At 36.3% G+C, this 19,163-nt stretch overlaps 1 protein-coding gene and 1 pseudogene across 1 annotated transcript; both read left to right on the forward strand.

Annotated features, from left to right (window-relative positions):
* Positions 1-1,466: 1,466 nt before the first annotated feature.
* Positions 1,467-4,153, forward strand: LOC122111187 (olfactory receptor 12D3-like). Its single transcript, XM_042683918.1, has 2 exons — positions 1,467-1,523; positions 3,161-4,153. Exons 1-2 carry the CDS (start codon positions 1,467-1,469, stop codon positions 4,151-4,153), a joined length of 1,050 nt encoding a protein of 349 aa, XP_042539852.1.
* Positions 4,154-4,629: 476 nt separating this feature from the next.
* On the forward strand, positions 4,630-12,933 carry LOC122111188 (annotated as a pseudogene).
* Positions 12,934-19,163: the final 6,230 nt, after the last annotated feature.

A 19,163-nucleotide genomic window follows, 5' to 3' on the forward strand; every position in this document is an offset into this window, starting at 1 on the left:
ATCCAGGAATGTGAGGATGTTTGACATACTTAAATCAATATAACACATAAACAGAGTCAAGGAAAATTATGTGATCATTTCAACTGATATACAAAAATCTTTGGATAAAATTCACAATCCTTTTATGATAAAAAGCTCTGATGAACATAGGAGGAATAGAAGCAATGTACCTCACAATAATAAAGACTATCTATAACAGACCTACAATACAGGCAACATCTGGAATGGCAAAAAGTTTTTACTCTCCTCACTCTTATGTCACATACAGTAGTGTTGGAATTCCTAGCCAAAGCAATAAGACAAGAGAAAGAAATGAATTCAAATAGAAAAGGAAAAATCCAAATTATCCTTATTTTGCAGATGATGTGATCCTGTGCTTGGAAGATCTTACACCTGAAAAACAGTTGATAATGTAGCAGGATATAAGATCAACATATAAAAATCAGTAGCTGGGGCTGGGAAGGTGGCTCAGTGGTAGCTTTCCTTGTATGCATGAGGCCCTGGGTTCGATTCTCCAGCACCACATAAGCAAAAAGAAAAAAAGCTGGAAGTGGCACTGTGGCTCAAGTGGTAGAGCTCTGGCCTTCAGTTGAAGAGCTGAGGGACAGTGCCCAGGCCCAGAGTTCAGGCCCCATGACCGAACTCTTCCCCCCCCGCCCCCCCCAAAAAATCAGTAGCTTTCCTATATACCAACAATGAATAATAGGTTGAGAAAGAAATCAGGAGAACAATTCCATTCATGCTAGCTAGGTAAAAATTAACCAGTGAGATTTAAAGCCTTTACACTGAAAAGCATGAAGCTTTGAAGAAGGAAATTGAAGAATCCAGAAAATACATTCTTGAATTTTAGAATGTTTCTCTTGGTTTTTAATTTTTTTTTAAATTTTATTTTGTTAACTTTGCCCAGGCAGATCTCAACCTCACAATCCCCTGCCTCTAATGTCCTTACTAGCTGGAACTTCAGGTTTGGATGACCATACTAACTAACTCATATAACTTTTATGTGTCTAGAAGCTTCTGAGTAAAGTTATCTCTTTGATTTTCCATTTTTCTGTAAGTGATGATTTATTGTGTAAGTATCAATTGTTAGATTTTCCAAGGGGAATAGAGGAGAATATGCAGATTCTCTTCCAATCTATTTTCAGGGAACGAAATAAGGCTGTGCGCAAGTGCAATTTAATTAAATATAACCAAGTTTTCTGATAATTATACCATAAGATGAACACATATTTATGATGACAGAAAAGCAGAGCTAACAAGACCTTTGAGAGGAAATCCCAAGACAGCCATGCCTGGGACACCACTGTGGAGAGTCACCGGGGATTCAGTGTGTTTATTTTCCATTTATAATAGAAACAAAGGCAAGACTTCTGTCATTGGTTGCTACACTTAGATATATGAAGGCTGTCCTATGAGGCTTTGTGATGATACAAAGTCTCTATTAATTTTATTAAAAGAGATAATCAATGCATCAAAACTTAATTCTTCAAAGTTTCTATGAAAACAGATATATTCCTTCCGAGGTATGTCAGAACAAAATCAAAAGGATGAATGAACATAAATAGCAGATAGAACAAAAAGAGATTAGATTAGAAATAGTTTTCATGGGAAAAAATTGAAGTTTTTTTTTGTTGGGGAATAAAACTACCTGAAAATTGTCTTTGACTATAAATTGTAAAAATTTTACAATTTATAAAATGGAAGAACAAGTTGGCTTATGGCATATTCATTAGCTGGAAAATTTGGGAATTTCCTGATGTAGTCAATAAGCTTTAAAAAAATAATATAAGTATACAGTAGTTGCATTTACATATGTGTGTTTTTAAGTTAAATGTCAGAAAAATGCTAAGTAACATACACAGAACCACATCATTCATTTGAATGCTTTTGTAATATTTAAATGAAGTTAACATATTTATCTCCCCAAATATTCATCATTTCTTTCAGGTAGAACTTTAAAGATACCTTCTTATATCTTTTTGAAATGTACAGAACATAATTATTATCTATACTCTACTGTATACTAATCCTCCTGAACTTGTACCTGCGACTTTGTATCCATGCATCCCTATCTCTCGTTTTTGTATGTGTGTTTTCTTAAAATTTGCTTTTAATCCGTAAGAGCTCCATTTTTGATTGAACTACGTATGCTGTGTATCCTTTTTACTTTGATATGTTGAATACCAAGCTGGTCCAGAATCTAACATATATTATTGTTTTCTTTAATTATGCTATAAATAAGTTTAATTCTGCCATTCTTAATCATGCTGTTTATCATAGATTATCCTCCTACCATTTGAGATGATGCACTTACTTATACCCTATGCCAGAACATATTTACTTGTTGTGATGGTCAATAATTTTATTAATTTTAGTTAAGTAGTAGATTTCAATGTGATGTTTTCTATTTGTATATGTATCTTATTTAATTCATACATATTCACCTCCCAATTAATCTTTTGTTCTTTTCTTCCTTCTCTCTGGAATAACCTCCTTTCTTTTTTCATATCTTTTTTTTTGGTTAAAAATCTAGATTATACATTTAAGTCAAATTTTATGGTACTTTTCTTTCTGAGTTGGGTTTATTTCACTTAACGTGATGATCTTTAGTTTATCAATTTTTCTCTAATTTTGCTTTTCTTTATGACTGACTAATATTCCATTGTGCATGTATGTATGTATCACATAGATATGATACAGATCTACATGCATATATAGCATTTTATTTATCTATATGTCTGTTGATAGGTCTCTAGATTGACATAACTTGACTGTTAGGAGTGTTTCAATAAATATACATGTGTAGACACTTGTCTTATAAGCTAAGTTTCATTCTTGAGGTCCACGTGATAATTATTGTTGACTGTCAATTTAAGTAGATTGAGAAGTTTTTAGAATAGTAAAGCTACCTCTGGCTATGTCTGTGAAGGTATTTACTGAAAGAATTAACTAAGGGGGAAAGCCTTAACCTGAATATCAGTAGCATAATTCCATAGACATAGAGCTCAGATAGTATAAAAGCAGAAAAAGAAGAGAGTCAGTTAGTGCATAAGTATATTTCTCTTCTTCCTCCCTGCCAGTATAGACTAAAACTTTGGAAGCAATGAGACAAAACCAATCTTTTTTTCATAAGTTGATTATGGCAGGTATTTTGTTGTAGGATCCAAAGCCTGCTGAAAATATTAATGGCCCTCATTTTTTTCTCCCCAAATCAAAGGAGAATCTCACCACAGTGAACGAATTTCTTTTGCTGGGATTGACCTATGTTGAAGAGCTACAGCCTGTAATCTTCATGGTTTTCCTCATTTTATATGTGATAAACCTGCTTGGAAATGGGGCCATATTGGTGGTTGTCATCTCAGAACCGAGACTGCACTCCCCCATGTACTTTTTCTTGGGAAATCTTTCTTGTCTGGATATTTGCTATGCTTCAGTGATACTGCCCAAGCTAATGTCCACCATTCTTTCCAGCCACAGGACCATTTCCTTCCAAGGCTGTATCACTCAGCTACACTTCTTTCACTTTCTGGGTTGTACCGAGTCCCTTTTGCTAGCCATTATGGGATTTGATCGATTCATGGCCATCTGCAACCCACTTCGCTACCCTCTCATCATGAACTCCCAGCTGTGTGTTTTGTTGGCAGTTATGGCTTGGATCACCAGCTTCTTCTATGCCTTGATTCATTCTGTGATGACCGCACGTCTGTCCTTCTGTCACTCTCAGAAACTCAATTACTACTTCTGTGATGTCAAACCCCTCTTAGAATTGGCATGTGGTGACATAAGGATCAATCAGTGGCTCATTTCTATTGTCACTTGCATCATTGCCATGATGGCCTGTTTACTCACTTTCCTTTCCTACTTCTATATTATTGGCTTTCTTCTGTTGAAGAACCGGTCCTGTAATGCTCTCCAGAAGGCGATGTCCACTTGTGCTTCCCACTTTATGGTAGTGTCTCTTTTTTATGGGACTGTGGGACTCACCTACATACCGCCTACTGCTGCAGCATCTTTTATAGAGCAACGGTTAGTGGGCATCATACACACAACAATCACTCCAGTGCTGAACCCCCTAATCTATACCCTTAGAAATAAAGAAGTGATGTTGGCTCTGGACAGAGTCTTTAGGAGGAAGCTGAAACTGTTTGCCTAAAGCAAATCATTCATGACACTCAACTAAAGAAAGAGGTCCTATGTCATATTATGATTTATTTTCTAATCTGTAATAAATACATGTCTTACACTTTATTACAGCAGTTCTGTTTATTAACTAGGTTTTGATTCATGTGACCCCAATTAAGACTCTATCATTATTCATTCATTCATTCATTCATTCATTCATTCACTGATTATAATAATCATTCTAGATTATTTTTTGAGAAAATAATAAGTTGCCAAGTATACGGCAGTGCAAAGAATCCCTGAGGCCATTCAGGAGGACAGATAAGGAGTCAGACAATAAACAGATGAATCATTAAATCTCTCCCTGAGGTAATATGTATCATGGAAGGTAAAAATAGGTAGTGTGAGCAATGCTTGTATGGTTTTATTAGTAAAAGGCTTTTCCAAGAAGTGGCACTTGACCAGGATAAGGAAAGAAATTTGGGAGTGAGTTATGCAAATGTGAGGATGTGGCATATGTTTGCAGAAACAGCATCAGGTAAAGAGCAGCAAGAGAGAATGCCTGCCCAGAAAGAAAAAAACATGCATGATTTCCTTTGTATGTGGAAGCTAGATTTAGATTATAAATTTGTAGGTAAATATGTTAGGTAGTATACAAGTATGTTCAAATGTATTAACTGAGATATGGTAGAGTCAAGAAAGAACTTAAATAGTGTAATTCCTTAGAAAGGCAAAATCAAGGTTCAGCAAAACCAGACACCAGGAAGCAGGTATTTGAAAGGGGTGGGTGACTTCAAGGGGGAAGGAGTAGATGAGTGAAAAGGAGAAGAAAAAGAAAAGGAGAAAGGGGAGATTGCAGTCAATAATTCAATGTTTATCTTCCAAAATTAAGAAGGGTAGGGGAAGGGTGGGAAGAGAAGGGATGGGTGAGAATGTTGAAAGGGGCGACACTGATCAAGCTATATTGTCTTCATAAACTGCTTTGTTAAATTGCAACTCTTTTGTACAACTGCTTAAAGATAATAAAAATAAAAAAACAGAATGTACCTGTTGTTCATAAGAGAAGCAATATTGTCTATATGTCTGTAGGTCATTGGCTAACGGAGAGAATGGCAGGTGAATCCAGAGAGTGAAGAAGGCTGTGGCATGGACTTCTTGGTATTTGGAAGACTTTAGGATTGATGTAGGGTAACACTGGGCAGTGGGAATGATAGAAGATAAATGGTCTTGTCACTTGTCCTGTGCTGAAAGTATCACAGTAAATTCCATGTTGCAAATATTAAATGGAGGAGAAAGTTGAAAACAGTAGTCCTCTATATTCTTTAAGTAGGAATTAGAGATGACTTTGACCAAGATGATAGTGATGGAAATACAATGAAGGGCATTTTGGATGTATTTTGAACAGAGAATTTTTAAAATTTGTTAAGAGCTTAGATATATGGTATGAAAATAAGATATAGCATAGATCATTTTCCTGTATTAACTGTAGAGAGAAAGCTATGGTAGGGATGCAGTAGGCTGTTACCATATCAAAGGTGTGATACAGATTTGAATGTTTTCTACATAATGAAGATAATTTGTGATAAAAATTTCTTTCTATTAATGAATTCCCCTTTGTGCCAGGGTAAATAAATATGTGAGATCATAAAATAAGGTTAATATAAAGTTTAATTTCTTTAAAACTTCATCTTTACTATCAAATTGTCAATCTAAAGATAATAATTTTTCTTTTTTGGACATTACTTAATTCAAATTTTAAGGTAATAAGTAAAGATAAAATTTAATTTTCAATTTTGAGAAGTTCTAAATTTATGAAGATGAATAAAATAACAGAAATAACCACCCAATAAAAAAGAACATAACAGGAGATTATATCATAAAGAATAATAAGAAAGAAAATCTAGAATAATTTGGAATATTTTCATCTACAGTAGAAATAATACTCTACCTTATATTTGACATCATTTACCACAATATTATAATAGCCTAAGAATGTCAGCACACATTAATGATGTGAAAGTAACCAATAATGTCATGAATAATGGAAAATCTCCAAATATTTTGTCCTCAAGTAGTTCTTAGATACACAGTTACATATCTATACACATTCACACATGGTACTGTGTGTACCTAGCACAAAATTACAAGGTGAGCTGATATTTTTCCAATAAATTTATTATTATGCATACATATTTGTTAATCATGGTATTTTGGTTGTCTTTGTTTTTACTTTAACTTCTCTCTTTCTTATTGCCCGCATTTATTTTCATCAGTTACAATCTTAATTTCTGCTAACAACTTAATGTGGATATTTGTCAAGCCATAGAAATGTAATTTATAGACATATGTGTAGGTTTGTAAAGAATATTTGTGTATGCCTAAACTACAGTGGTAAGGAAAACAAATATTTACCTATAATAAATTCTACTTCTACCAGTCTCAAATTTACTTATAACTGAATAAAAAGCTCTTTAATAAATTATTGTTAGTTTTTGTTTATTTAAATTTATGTTTTGGAGACAAGGTCCCACTAAGTGACTCAGGATTATCTTGGACTCATTGCATAGCTCAAGCTGGTTTGGAATTTACAATTCTCTTGCCTCAGCCTCCTAAAATTAGGATTATAGACATGTGTGACCATGCTTGACCCTTAGTTAAATTTTTTATTGTAAAGATACTGTACAGAGGGATTACACAGTTACATGAGTAAGGTAATGAGTACAGTTCCTATAGATAATTATTACCCCCTCCTTTGTTTTTCCCCTACCATCCCTTCCTTCCCCACCTCTCCAACTCCTCCCTCCCCACCCCCACACCTGAAGTTGTAAAGTTTGTTTTCAACATAGTGTCTTGCACATCTCATTGTTACAATGGGTTAATCTGTATCCTTATTTAAGCATTTTGTTATTTCCCGTCCCCTCTTCAAATTAGAAAAATGTAAAAACAAGATTCAGGGCACCAGAATCAAATGAAAACAGGGATTATACCATGGGGGAAGATTTTTTAAAATGATAGAACAATTCAAAATATTTTATTTACAATTTGTATATATAATTTCCAGGATGTCAGGGAGATGGTAAAATAAGATATTCTCTACCTTCGATTTGCCATCAATAATAGTACTTAGGAAGCCACTCATGGAGTAACTTCTCTTTGGGAGATATAGAATCTCAAGACAAACTTTCTGCTCTTGGTATAACTTTTATATGTAGTTGAGGTTAAATTGAAATTAGTTCAAATAGACTACTAAAACTGAAAAATAAACAATGGAGGTTTAAGACACACACACACACACACACACACACACACACACACACACACACACAGAGCCTTTAGTATATTCTCAAAGGACAAATAGAAGCCGGTGCTGATGGCTTAAATTTATAACCCTAGCTACTCATGAGGCTGAGGATTGTGATTTGAAGCCATCCTGGGCAGAACAATCCATGCGGGTGTATCTATTACATGTTGTCTACATTCCTTTGGATATATGTCTAGGAATAGTATAGCTAAATCATATGCACAATTTTATTGCGAGAAACCATTTTTGAGGAAGCATTATATCATATCCATAATGACTATACTAACTTAAATTCCCATTAAGAGTGTTTATGACTTCCTTTACCCCACATATTTGTTAATATTTGCTGTTGTTGAGTTCTTGATTGCTGCTTGTTTGTTATGTGTTTCTCATGTCAAATCCTATGAGTTGGGTTGTGTGTATGTGTATTTGTTACTGGTTATTAATCCTGGGACTTTTGCTGGCTAGACATCCACTCTACCTCTTTTTTTTTTTTTTGTCGGTCGTGGGGCTTGAACTCTGGGCCTGGGCGCTGTCCCTCAGCTCTTCAGCTCAAGGCGAGCGCTCTACCACTTGAGCTACAGCGCCACTTCCGGTTTTCTGGTGGTTTATTGGAGATAGGAGTCTCATGGTCTTTCCTGCCCGGGCTGGCTTTGAACCGCGATCCTCAGATCTCAGCCTCCTGAGTAGCTAGGATTACAGGCGTGAGCCACCAGCGCCCGGCAACTCTACCTCTTTAAGTCATGTCTACCATCCCTTTCTTTTCTTTTCTTTTTTTTGGGGGGGAGGTGGAGGATAGAGTTTTATTAATTTTTCCAGGACTGACCTCAGAGTTGTGATTCTTTTGCCTCTGTCTTGTGAATAGTTAGGGATTGTAGAGATGCACCACCACCACCACCAGAAATGACATTTCCGTGTGCCAGAAAGCGTAAGTGTGAGTTTATTATCATTCAGTGTTTTGAAATTTCTGTAAGTTATGATGTATTTTGTGTCCATTAGTAGGTTGAAGTCCCAGAGGTAAAAGATGTACTCTCTCTTTCGTTCATACTATGTTTTCATTTTACCTTTTAGTGAAAAACACAAGCTCAGGATAACATTTCATTAGATCCAACAAAACCTTCTCATGAGTTTAGCACAAAATGAAGATGAAACCTTATGATAATGAGAAAAGGAGAGCTAACAAGACCTTTGAGAGGTAATCCCAAGGCATCCAGGCCTGGGACAGCTCTGTGGAGAGTCACAGGGGATTCAGCATGTTTATTTTTTCATCAGCATAGGAATAAAGGCAAGTAAGCCTTTTGTCATTTGTTGTTACACTTAGATATAAGAAGGTTGTCTTATAAAGCTTTGGACAACACAAAAATCTCTAATAATTTTATTCAAAGAGATAATGTACTGTAGTCTGATTCTTGAAATTATTTATGCAAAAATATATTTATATCAAGGTATGTAAGGACAGAAATAATCATTTTGGTAAATTGACCCAGGTAGCAGATAGAACAGAAGAGAGTAGAACCAAACTAAATTTTCCTAATTCATTCAAATCGATCTTTTTTTTTGTTTAATGTAAGCACAGTTGAACATGTACATTTATATATGTGTGTTTATAAATAAACAGTTATAAAGAGCATATAACTGGTGAAGTTAAAAATGGAGAGGGCTGCATCTTTTACTTCAATATTTCTCCCTTCTCCCTTTTGAAATATTTTTACAATGATTGAATAGTATATAGTCATTTAGTTTGTTGCTCATCTTTTGAATTGTAATACTTTTTTTTTTTTTTTGGTCGGTCATGTGGCTTGAATTCTGGGCTTGGGCACTGTTCCTGCACCCTTCAGCTCAAGGTGAATGCTTTACCGCTTGAGCCACAGCGCCACTTCCGGTTTTCTAGTGGTTTATTGGAGATAAGAGTCTCATGGACTTTCCTGCCTGGGCTGGCTTTTAACCGAGATCCTCAGATCTCAGCCTCCTGAGTAGCTAGGATTTCAGACATGAGCCACCGGCGCCCGGCTCTGAATTGTAATACTTAATGCCATGGAACATGTATAATATTTTGATGTGCACAAATACATTTGAAGAACAAGTTCTTAGAAGTAGAATTGCTAGTTCCAAACTGTGAGTATTTTCTTTTTGATAGTCATTTCCAGATTACTCTTCAGAGATCAAATCAACTTATATCAGTTCCCTGGAAAATGTATTGGCATCTATTGATTTGTGTCAAAATGGTATTTTATTGTATTTTAATTTGCAAATTTCATATTCTATTAAAAGTTATAGCTTCTATTTGGAAACTCTTAATGAAGTTTTCCTCTGTTTCTTTCTTTTTTTTTTTTTTTTTTTTTGAGGTGAGGACTAGCCCATTGAGAAACTGTGATTTTTTTCCTTCATGAGGATTTATGTTTTCAGGTTGACTGCCTAAATGTAAATTAGCTGAATCATATGGCTTAATTTACTAAAAGGTTCATATGGACAGACAGAAAAAGCACCTTCTCAGGTCTTGACTCACTTTGTGGCTATGTCTTTCATCTCATTAAATAACCTAATTTTCCTTGATCAGAGCCCATGCAATGCCTCATCCTTTATCATTTTCCTAAGAAATTCATACACCATGAGACTTTCTATCGCTGATGGAGTGGATTAATTGTTTTGTTGTGTGTCTGAAGTTCTCTTGCTACTAATATTTCTACATGTATGGCTTCCTCCATCCATCTGAACAGGCTGACTGGTGTGGTGTTGTCTTGTGACTCTTTAGCCAAATTCTGCTGATTTGTATTCCTTCTGCCTACATATTATTTGAAGTTTGTAAATTTTGAAAAATATAGGTTCAGTAAAGATTGAGGTTATAGGCTACAGGGAACTTATTTTCCATTACAAAAAGTTTTTTGTTGGTCGTAGGACTTGAACTCTGGGCCTGGGTGCTGTCCCTGAGCTCTTCAGCTCAAGGTGGGTGCTCTACCACTTAAGCCACAGTACCACTTCCAGTTTTCTGGTGGTTAATTGGAGATAAGAGTCTCATGTACATTCCTTTCTGGGCTGGCTTTGAACCTTGATCCTCAGATGTCAGCCTCCTGAGTAGCTAGGATTACAGGCATGAGCCACCAGTGCCAGCTTACAAAAAGTTTTGATTAACACGTTAGCTGTGCATAAGAATGGAGTTGAGTGTGACATTTCACACATGCATAGCGTGTACTGACCAACTGCAGTCTAGCTGTTACCATCCTCAACAACCACTGGCCATCTAATCACTGGTAATCACTATTCTACATTTACATTTTTGTGTGTGTGTGTGTGTGTGCTTGTACCAGTCCTGGTGTTTGAAGTCAGGGCCTGGACATTGTCCTTAAGCTTTTTCTGCTCAAGGTTAGTGCTCTGCCACAGCTCTACTTTCAGCTTTTTTGGAGATTAATAGGAGATAAGATTCTCAGAGCCTGTCCTTCCTTGGGCTGGTTTCAAGTCGTGATCCTCCAGTGTCAGCTTCCTACATAGCTAGGGTTATAGACATGAGCCACCGGTGCTTGGCTTTGGCTCCATTTTTAAGGAGAAATGGGCAGATTTGGATCTCAGCTGTTGCCATGCTCCTACCATCATGTAGACATAACACATACTTATTATTTCATTTGAAAATGACTTCAATTATCATAATTATATCTCTGCTAGGTCTTTACTAGATGTATTAATAGTAACTGTATTGGTGAGGCTAGACTATAGTAATGTTCTGGCTTAAGTTTTCTTTTTCTTTTTGAATATCAACATTTACCTACACAAGTTTTTTTGTTGTTGTGTAAGTCAGCATTCTGAATGTCCTTCTGGTATCTAAGTATCAAGTATTATCCTGACTTAGAATTTGTCACTATTATCATTTTGTTTATTGTGTTGCAAAATTTAACATTGGTGTCCCTAATCAAGTATTTGCCAAAGATCATCTAGGTAATAACACAATTTAATTAAAATTAAATTGTATGTGGAGTATATTTGCTGATTGTTATGGCTATAGTTAATTGTAAAAAATAATGGGTTTCAGTAACATTTTAATAGTTGAATACTATGGATTTTAATTGTATCTACCACCCAGAACCCTTGCTTATTTCCATGCTCTCTTTGTTCTAACCTTACTCAAAATCCTTCAGATTTCATGTCCTAAAAATCTAGACTCATATATAAAAGAAAACATATTTGTCTTTTAAAATAGAAATTATCTTTGCTTTAACATGATGATCTCCAGTTTCTTCTACTTTCCTTCAAGTGACATATATCATTCTACTTCTGACTGAATAATATTCCCTTGTGTGTGAATACAGTATTTTCTTTTTCCACTCAAGTTTTGATGGACATTGAGGCTGATTTCTCATAACCCGGGCATTGTGAATAGTGCTGCAATGAGCTCAGGTGATCAGGTATTTTTATTGTAAACTAACCTTGAATCCTTCAGATATTATGTGAATCTTGATTGTCAACTAGATGGATTCAGCAATACTTAGGAGAAGAGTGAAGTGTATGTCTGGATATTCCTGTGATAGTATTTCCAGACAAGTTGGAATCAAGAGAAAAGCCTTCTCCAAATACGGAAAAGATCCTTCTGTAGGCTGAGGGTCCAGATAGGATAAAAGGAGAGCGTCATTCAGTGGAGATATCTTTCTTGATTGGCATTAAATGAGATATTCTGCTCAGCTACAGTGACAGAAATCTGTGAGACTGTGAGTCAAATAAACTCATTTGGTTGCTTATGTGAGGTATTTGTCACAAAAATGCCTATCTGACTAACATTACTTGTCCCTCTTATCTTTTCTCCAACAAGCAATTGAGAACAACACTACAGTGAAGGAGTTTGTTTTGCTGGGATTGGCGTATGGTCAAGAGCTACAGGCTGTAATCTTCATGGTTTTCTTCTATGTGATAAACATGCTTGGAAATGGGGCCATATTGGTGGTTGTCATCTCAGAGCCAAGATTGCACTCCCCCATGTACTTTTTCTTGGGAAATCTTTCTTGTCTGGATATTTGCTGTGCCTCAGTGACACTGTCCAAGCTAATGACCAACGTCCTCTCCAGGCAGAGTACCATATCCTTCTAGAGTGCATCACTCAGCTTCACTTTTTCTACTTTCTGGGTTGTACTGAAGCATTTTTGCTAATACTTATGGGATTTGATAGTTTCATAGTCATCTGCAACTCGCTTTGCTACCCTCTCATCATGAACTCCCAGGTGTGTGTTCTGATGGAAGTTGTGACCTGGGCCAGCAGCTTCTTCTATGGTCTGATGCATTCTGTGATGACTGCACATCTGTCATTCTGTCACTCTCAGAAACTCAATTACTACTTCTGTGATGTGAAACCCCTCTTAGAATTGGCATGTGGAGACATAAGGATCAATCAGTGGCTTATTTCTATTGTGACTTGCAGCTTAGCTATGGTAACCTGCTTCTTCACTATCCTTCCCTATTTCTCTATTATTGGCTTTCTTCTGTTGAAGAACCGGTCCTGTAATGCTCTCAGGGAGGCAATGTCCCCTTGACTAAAGGTCTCTGCTTGGAAGAAAATCATTTGCAACATGTGAATGAAAATTGCACATAATTTTGAGTTTTCCTCATCAACTTCCAATCAATGTTCCCTACATTTCATATGTTAGAATTGAGAGAACCATATTTAAGATGCAGAGGATACCATGGTAAAATAAGGCTATGTATGGAGACCTCGTTCTTAACTTTCAATTGGTGGGGCAAACGTTCAATAAATGAATGAGAAAATAATGGTCTTTGTCTGAAGCTAGTGTATATTATAAAAAGGACAAAGAAGAAAGACAGTTTGCCCCCTGAAGGTTAGAATGTGTTTGTGACTTTAAGTATCACTATCCCACAACACTATGAATTTTGTGAAATTTATGTAATCACTTAATCACAATAAAAATTGCTACAAAAAGAAGAAGGGGCATGTTGAGGTGTTTGTGTTTTATATGTTTGGATAGAAGGTTTTGTTTTCACTGATTCTTTTAAAGGTTTTGAGTCCTGGCTATTTTTACACATTTTCTTTATCTATAATCCATCCTCTTACTGGTCTCCTCACATAGTTTATTAAGTTGTTCTATGCTTCTGCAAGCATATACCTCAGATTTTATTTCTTTTTCATGATGAGATAGGAAAGGGATACTTGTGAGAAATCTGCCCTCTTCTTCTGTACTGTTAATTTTGAACAGAGTCAGGGTAAATTTAAGGTTTCTGCACTTCTTAAACTTAGGTCTGCAACATTACTATCTCTGGTATGTTTCCAAGATGATTTTGCAGGGAAGATATTTATGAAAATAAATAATTTAATTTAATGAGACTGTAACTAGAAGAAAATGAGCAGGAGATGGAAGATAGAAAACATTAAGCAAGCATGGGGACTAGCTTTGGTATCATCCATGGGGATCGTTACATTATATATAGAATTGGTCTCACTTTGAGTTACTGAGACTAATTTTTGGTAATGATTCTGATGTGGCTCCTCGCTATCTTGAGGAAAAGAGAGAAAAGTTCTTTTTCTTTTAAAAATGATCTTCAAGTAGTTGTACAAATGGTTTCTCCATTTGTGTGTACAATGCATTCTTATTCAGTGTCATTCTTTCCACCATTCCTCCCTTGTCCCATCTATCCAATCCCCATACGTGTCTTCAAGTTTCCTAATTCTATTTTCTTATATGTACATTGCGTATTGTGGCTGTGTTTGTTCCTTCCTCCATTCCTTTCAACATTTGTCCACTCATTTTCCAATAGAGCCTTGCTCTAGACAAGGAGAGGTATGATCAGCCATAGTCCATGGTGCAGAGCCACATACCTGTAATCCCAGTGCTTGAGGTGAAGCTAGAAGGATCATGATGTTAAGACCAGGATGGATTGAATAGTGAGCTCTAAGCCTTCCTGGGAAAAAGAGTGAGACTATGTTTCAAAATGAAGAGGGAAGACAATAAGCAAAAATTTATCACCATATTTAGTAGGCTACAAGAAAGCATAGTTGTCTCAATTGCCGCAAATATCATCTGTTAAAGATCAACATATATTTATGACTAAAAATACCTAGCAAAGAAGTACTAAAATGAAACTGAAGTACTTACTGTTACCTACCAAAAAGCTGTAGAAAGGACTTAGACTTTCTGAGAACAGGAAGTAGGGTGAGTAGTAAGTAGAGTAAGAGTTCTACTGTCCTTCTTACTCCTCACTGTGCTTTGTTAGCATTCACCCCCAGTATCTTAAAAGACATAGAAACAGGGCTGGGTATCTTAAAAGACATAGAAACAGGGCTGGGAAGGTGGCTCAGTGGTAGAGCGCTTGCCTTGCATGCCTGAGGCCCTGGGTTCAATTCCTCAGCACCACATAAACAAAAAGAAAAAAAAGCCGGAAGCAGCGCTGTGGCTCAAGTGGTAGAGCACTAGCCCTGAGCTGAAGAGCTGAGGGACAGCGCCCAGGCCCAGAGTTCAGGCCCCACAACCAGACCCCCCCACCTCCAAAAAAAAGGAGACATGAAACACCTAGTAGAGATTGAAAAGTAATTCATAAAACTTCTTTGTTAGCTGGGTGCCAATGGCTCACATCAGTAATCCTAGCTACTCAGAAGGCTGAGTTTAGAGAATGTCAGTTCAAAGCCAGTCAGGGTAAGAAACTTTATGAGGCTCTTATCTCCATTTTACCTCAATAAAAACCAAAGGTGTAGGTGTAGCTCAACTGATAGAGCAGCTAACCTTGAGCAAAAGAGCTCAGAGACAATGCCTAGGCCCTAAGTTCAAGCCCCAGGATTGACAAACCAAAAATCTGAAAACCAAACCCCCCAAAACCTTCTTTGTTTACATATGCCTATAAATCTTTACATAGAAAGACAAAGAGAAATAAATCAACAAACTATTTAAGGAGACCTCAACAAATTTCCCAAATGGTATAGTAAAGAAGTTCCAATTTGTGGGGCTGGGGTTTAGCCCAGCGGAAGGGCGCCAGCCCAGCGGAAGGGTGCCAGCCCAGCGGAAGGGTGCCAGCCCGGCGCACGCAAGGCCCGGGGTTCGGTCCTCAGCCCTGGGAAAAAAAAAAGTTCCAATTTGTAACAGCAATAAAAGTTTTATAGTATCTAGAGCAAGCTTAACAGACACATAAAGTCTACATACTGAACAGATATCTGGTGTTCTATGTACAAACCATTTGAAAAAGGCACAAAAAAGGTTTGAACAAGTTGACTTATCCTCTGATTTTTTTCAAATATTTCAATTTCACTCCAAAATTATTTATAAATACAATGCAATGAGCATGAAGTTTCAAAGATTGGTCAAAAGCAATGCTGTTCTCCCACAATTTTCTAGGTTGATTTTGGAAAAAAAATAAAGGATAGAACTGTTACATCTTATATTAAGGCCCATTGTAAGAGCTATTAATAGAAAATTTAAGCCAGTGGCCAGATTAGAATGATGATATCAGAGTTAGTCCCAAGTATTTACATGGAGATTAGTGCATAGTAAAATGGTTCCAGAACAAATGGTGTAAATTCAGAAGTGGTATACAAAAAAGAGCTTAATGTAGAAAAATTAAATCCAGTCACTAGAAATTAAAACTTAATCTTTAGTCATTTAAAGTGAAGTCTAAATGACTGATGAAAAAAATATCTTGAACTTCACAAGTATAAATCTAATTTGAAAGAGCTGGGAAGGAAGCCTTATGCATATAATCCCAACTACTTAGGAGGCAGAAATGGAAAAATGCAGGAAGAATGCAGTTTGAAGCTAGTCAGGGAAAAGTGTTAGTAAGAGATCATCTCAACAAACATGTTGATGTAGTTAATATGACTAGTAAATCACCAGTAAGTAGGAGATATATAGAGAAAGATCATGTTCTGAGGCTAGTTCAGCCTCCCTTCCTCGTTCCCCTTTCCAAAGTCCAAGACGCTATGTGAAAAATAATCTAAAGCAAAAATAAATGCTGGAGGCCTGGCTCAAGTGATAAGCACGTGCCTAACAAATATAATGTCTTGAGTTCGAATTCTAGAATTGAACAGAAAAAAACTAAAAAGCTAATATAAAATAACTTGACCTATCAAGAAAGACTTTTTAAGAAAATTTCAACATCTACAACCCACAGTCTGAGACATGATTTTTTTTCACAACAAAAATAAATAATGTTCTTTTCATAGTAAACGTATTCTAGATAGTGCACAGATGACAGGTCATTCGAATGTATTTGCAAAAACTAGAAGTGACCAATAATGTCTAATAAAAAATCCTAAGAGTTTTTCAGAAAGAGGACAGGGAAACTATAAATATGTATTTGTAAAAAATACCCATAGGTATTCAATAGTAAAAGTAAGCCAAAGAATTGAAGTCTTTTGGAGGTGTGCAAAATCTGAGTAATGTACAAAGTGCTAGGCAGCTTCTACTGTGTATATGTCAGACAGAACATTAGAAAGCTTGGTTGTGTCAAATGAACAAGGGAATATGTACATACTACTGTTGGTGACACAGGTACAATTGGGGAAGATGGAAGATTTTGATTACATTTGTAAATTTTTAAATATGTTGAATGCTGGTTTTGCTTTACCTCCACTTTGTTTTTAGAAAGTCTTTTCTGAGTTTGAGCCCTTCTAGCCCAGGAGATAGCCATGGAAATCAAGCTTACCAAGTCATACATAGCTTACAAAGAGGTATATATTTAGGACAATGATTCAGTGGATAAAGATTTTTTTTTGGTTAAGAATGAGTGTACCAGAACAAAGGGTGAGCAAATGTAGTCATTATATTCAATGTACATTATGTAAAAATTGAACTATGTAACTTGAGGGTAGGGAGGAGAGGGGCAGGATGGAAGAGGTGACATTAATCAAGATGAATGCATCTCATAATCTAACTTCTGGAACTGAAACTCCTTTGTACAGCTACTTAATAATAATAATAATAATAAAAAGAACAAATGTGCTATTTAAGTTTCCTTACCTCCAGAAGGAAATCAGATACTTGCAATTAATTTAATTTGAAACAGAAAAATGAGGCAATAAGAATCCAAAGATGAATTTGGTCTGATATGATAGAATTTGGTCTGATATGGAGAAACTAGAGAATGATATTCCTGGAGCACTGGAGCACGGGAGAAAGGATGTATAGATTGTTTTCTTCAGTCAGTTGTGGGCCAAGTGGTCATGGTCCATATGGAGTAATTTTGATCTCATGGGAGATTTTCTAAAGAAAAGCAGAGGAACTGGAGGACAGTCCAAGGCTCAGCAGGAACTGGAATGCTCAAGCTTAGGACCACTGAGCTCAGAGACCACAGAAGTGTGTCTCCTTGGCGGGGGGAAAGTATCCCACAAGATGTAGTAATTGTCTGCAGTGAAAGGGCATTGTCCTTACCCATTGCAGTTGCATACAGCCTTTGGGGAGACTCTTGGTCTCTAGAACTTGAATTTGCCAACACAAACTCTCCAGGGATCATTGCCATGACTTCTTGTCTTCATAAGAGCAGTTCCACATCAGGTTCTAGGCATCTGATGGGTAATCTTTGCTATACAGTTTTGACCACAGGTGAGTAAATACTTTTTTAATTGCTTAGGTATGGATTCACTCTTCTGACTTTATCTTTGGATGAGAGATTAAGGATGTGACAATGAATGTGTAAAGACACGAGGGGTTCCCCAGGAAGGAGAATTAAAACTGTCTCATGCCATAAGTGGCCTGAGTAGCTTTAGCATTTGTGGAAAAGAGACCTTCTTTCATTTCAGTTAATTTCTATCTCACTCAGAATGGACTTCTCCTAGCTGCGAATCCTTCATGTAATAAAAGACATGCCTTTATTGTATAAGCAAGAGAACCACCACAGAATTGCAAAATATAATGTCTCAGGACAATATCTCCTATGACATTCTCATTAGAAACATTCTTTTGTGTCGCTCTAAGATTGCTGCATGCTGGCTCATAGGTTTTTTTTGCATATTTTTTTTATGGTCAAGGTGATGTACAGAGGGTTTACAGTTACATAAGTAAAGTAATAAGTACATTGCTTGTCAAACTTGTGACTCCTTCCCTCATCTTCCTCCTACTTTCCTCTCCCCCACCCCACCACCAAGTTGTACAGATTATTTCCAACATATTGTCTTGTGTGTATCACTGTCCTTTGTCTCACCATTCTGTTGCCCCATGGTTTCCCTTATTGACTCATAGATTTTGTACCTTAAAAAAATATGCTGTGTGATGTCAGTGATAAATGAGGGATGTGGAAGTGCATTTTAGAAATCCTTTCTATTTAATTATTTGGAATAGCTGGGGTCCTGTGTTTGAGAACATTCTTTAATAAAGAGCAACTGGATTCTACAGAAGTAAACTCCAAGATGAATTTTCTGAAGGCTTTTCCTTGGGGCATTTAGCATTTCTAATGCCTTCTTACTGTGATGTGATGCCTGAAAATATTTTCTTTTTCCACCTTGTATACTATTTGAACCTCTTTGGTCTTGAATAAGGGATAAAGAGCTATTTTCCTGAACTAGTATATGAAATAGCTGTGCGTCCCATAGGGAATTATGACATATTGGTTCTTCAGTTCTTGAGCCAATATAGTTCCATAAATCTGAAAGTATATAAAAATTTCAGTGCCACATGTGGAATATTGTCCCAGGTATGGAAATGGAATTTTTTCTTTAGTTTTATTTATACGACTTATTATGCATGTGACCTTATAAATAATCCTTTGTTGAACTGTGTGTAATGGCTGATGTCTGTAAGCCCAGTTACACAGGAAGAGTATTTCAAGA

The sequence above is a fragment of the Dipodomys spectabilis genome, unplaced genomic scaffold (genome assembly GCF_019054845.1).
Source record: "Dipodomys spectabilis isolate Male_0828 unplaced genomic scaffold, ASM1905484v1 ptg000085l, whole genome shotgun sequence".
Classification (NCBI taxonomy): Eukaryota; Metazoa; Chordata; class Mammalia; order Rodentia; family Heteromyidae; genus Dipodomys; species Dipodomys spectabilis.

Bases quoted from the DNA above. Each gene is read 5' to 3' on its own strand.
- LOC122111187 (XM_042683918.1), top strand. From the start codon at position 1,467: ATGCATCAAAACTTAATTCTTCAAAGTTTCTATGAAAACAGATATATT. The intron at 1,524-3,160 runs GTATGTCAGAAC...ATTTTGTTGTAG, and splicing joins ACAGATATATTCCTTCCGAG to GATCCAAAGCCTGCTGAAAA.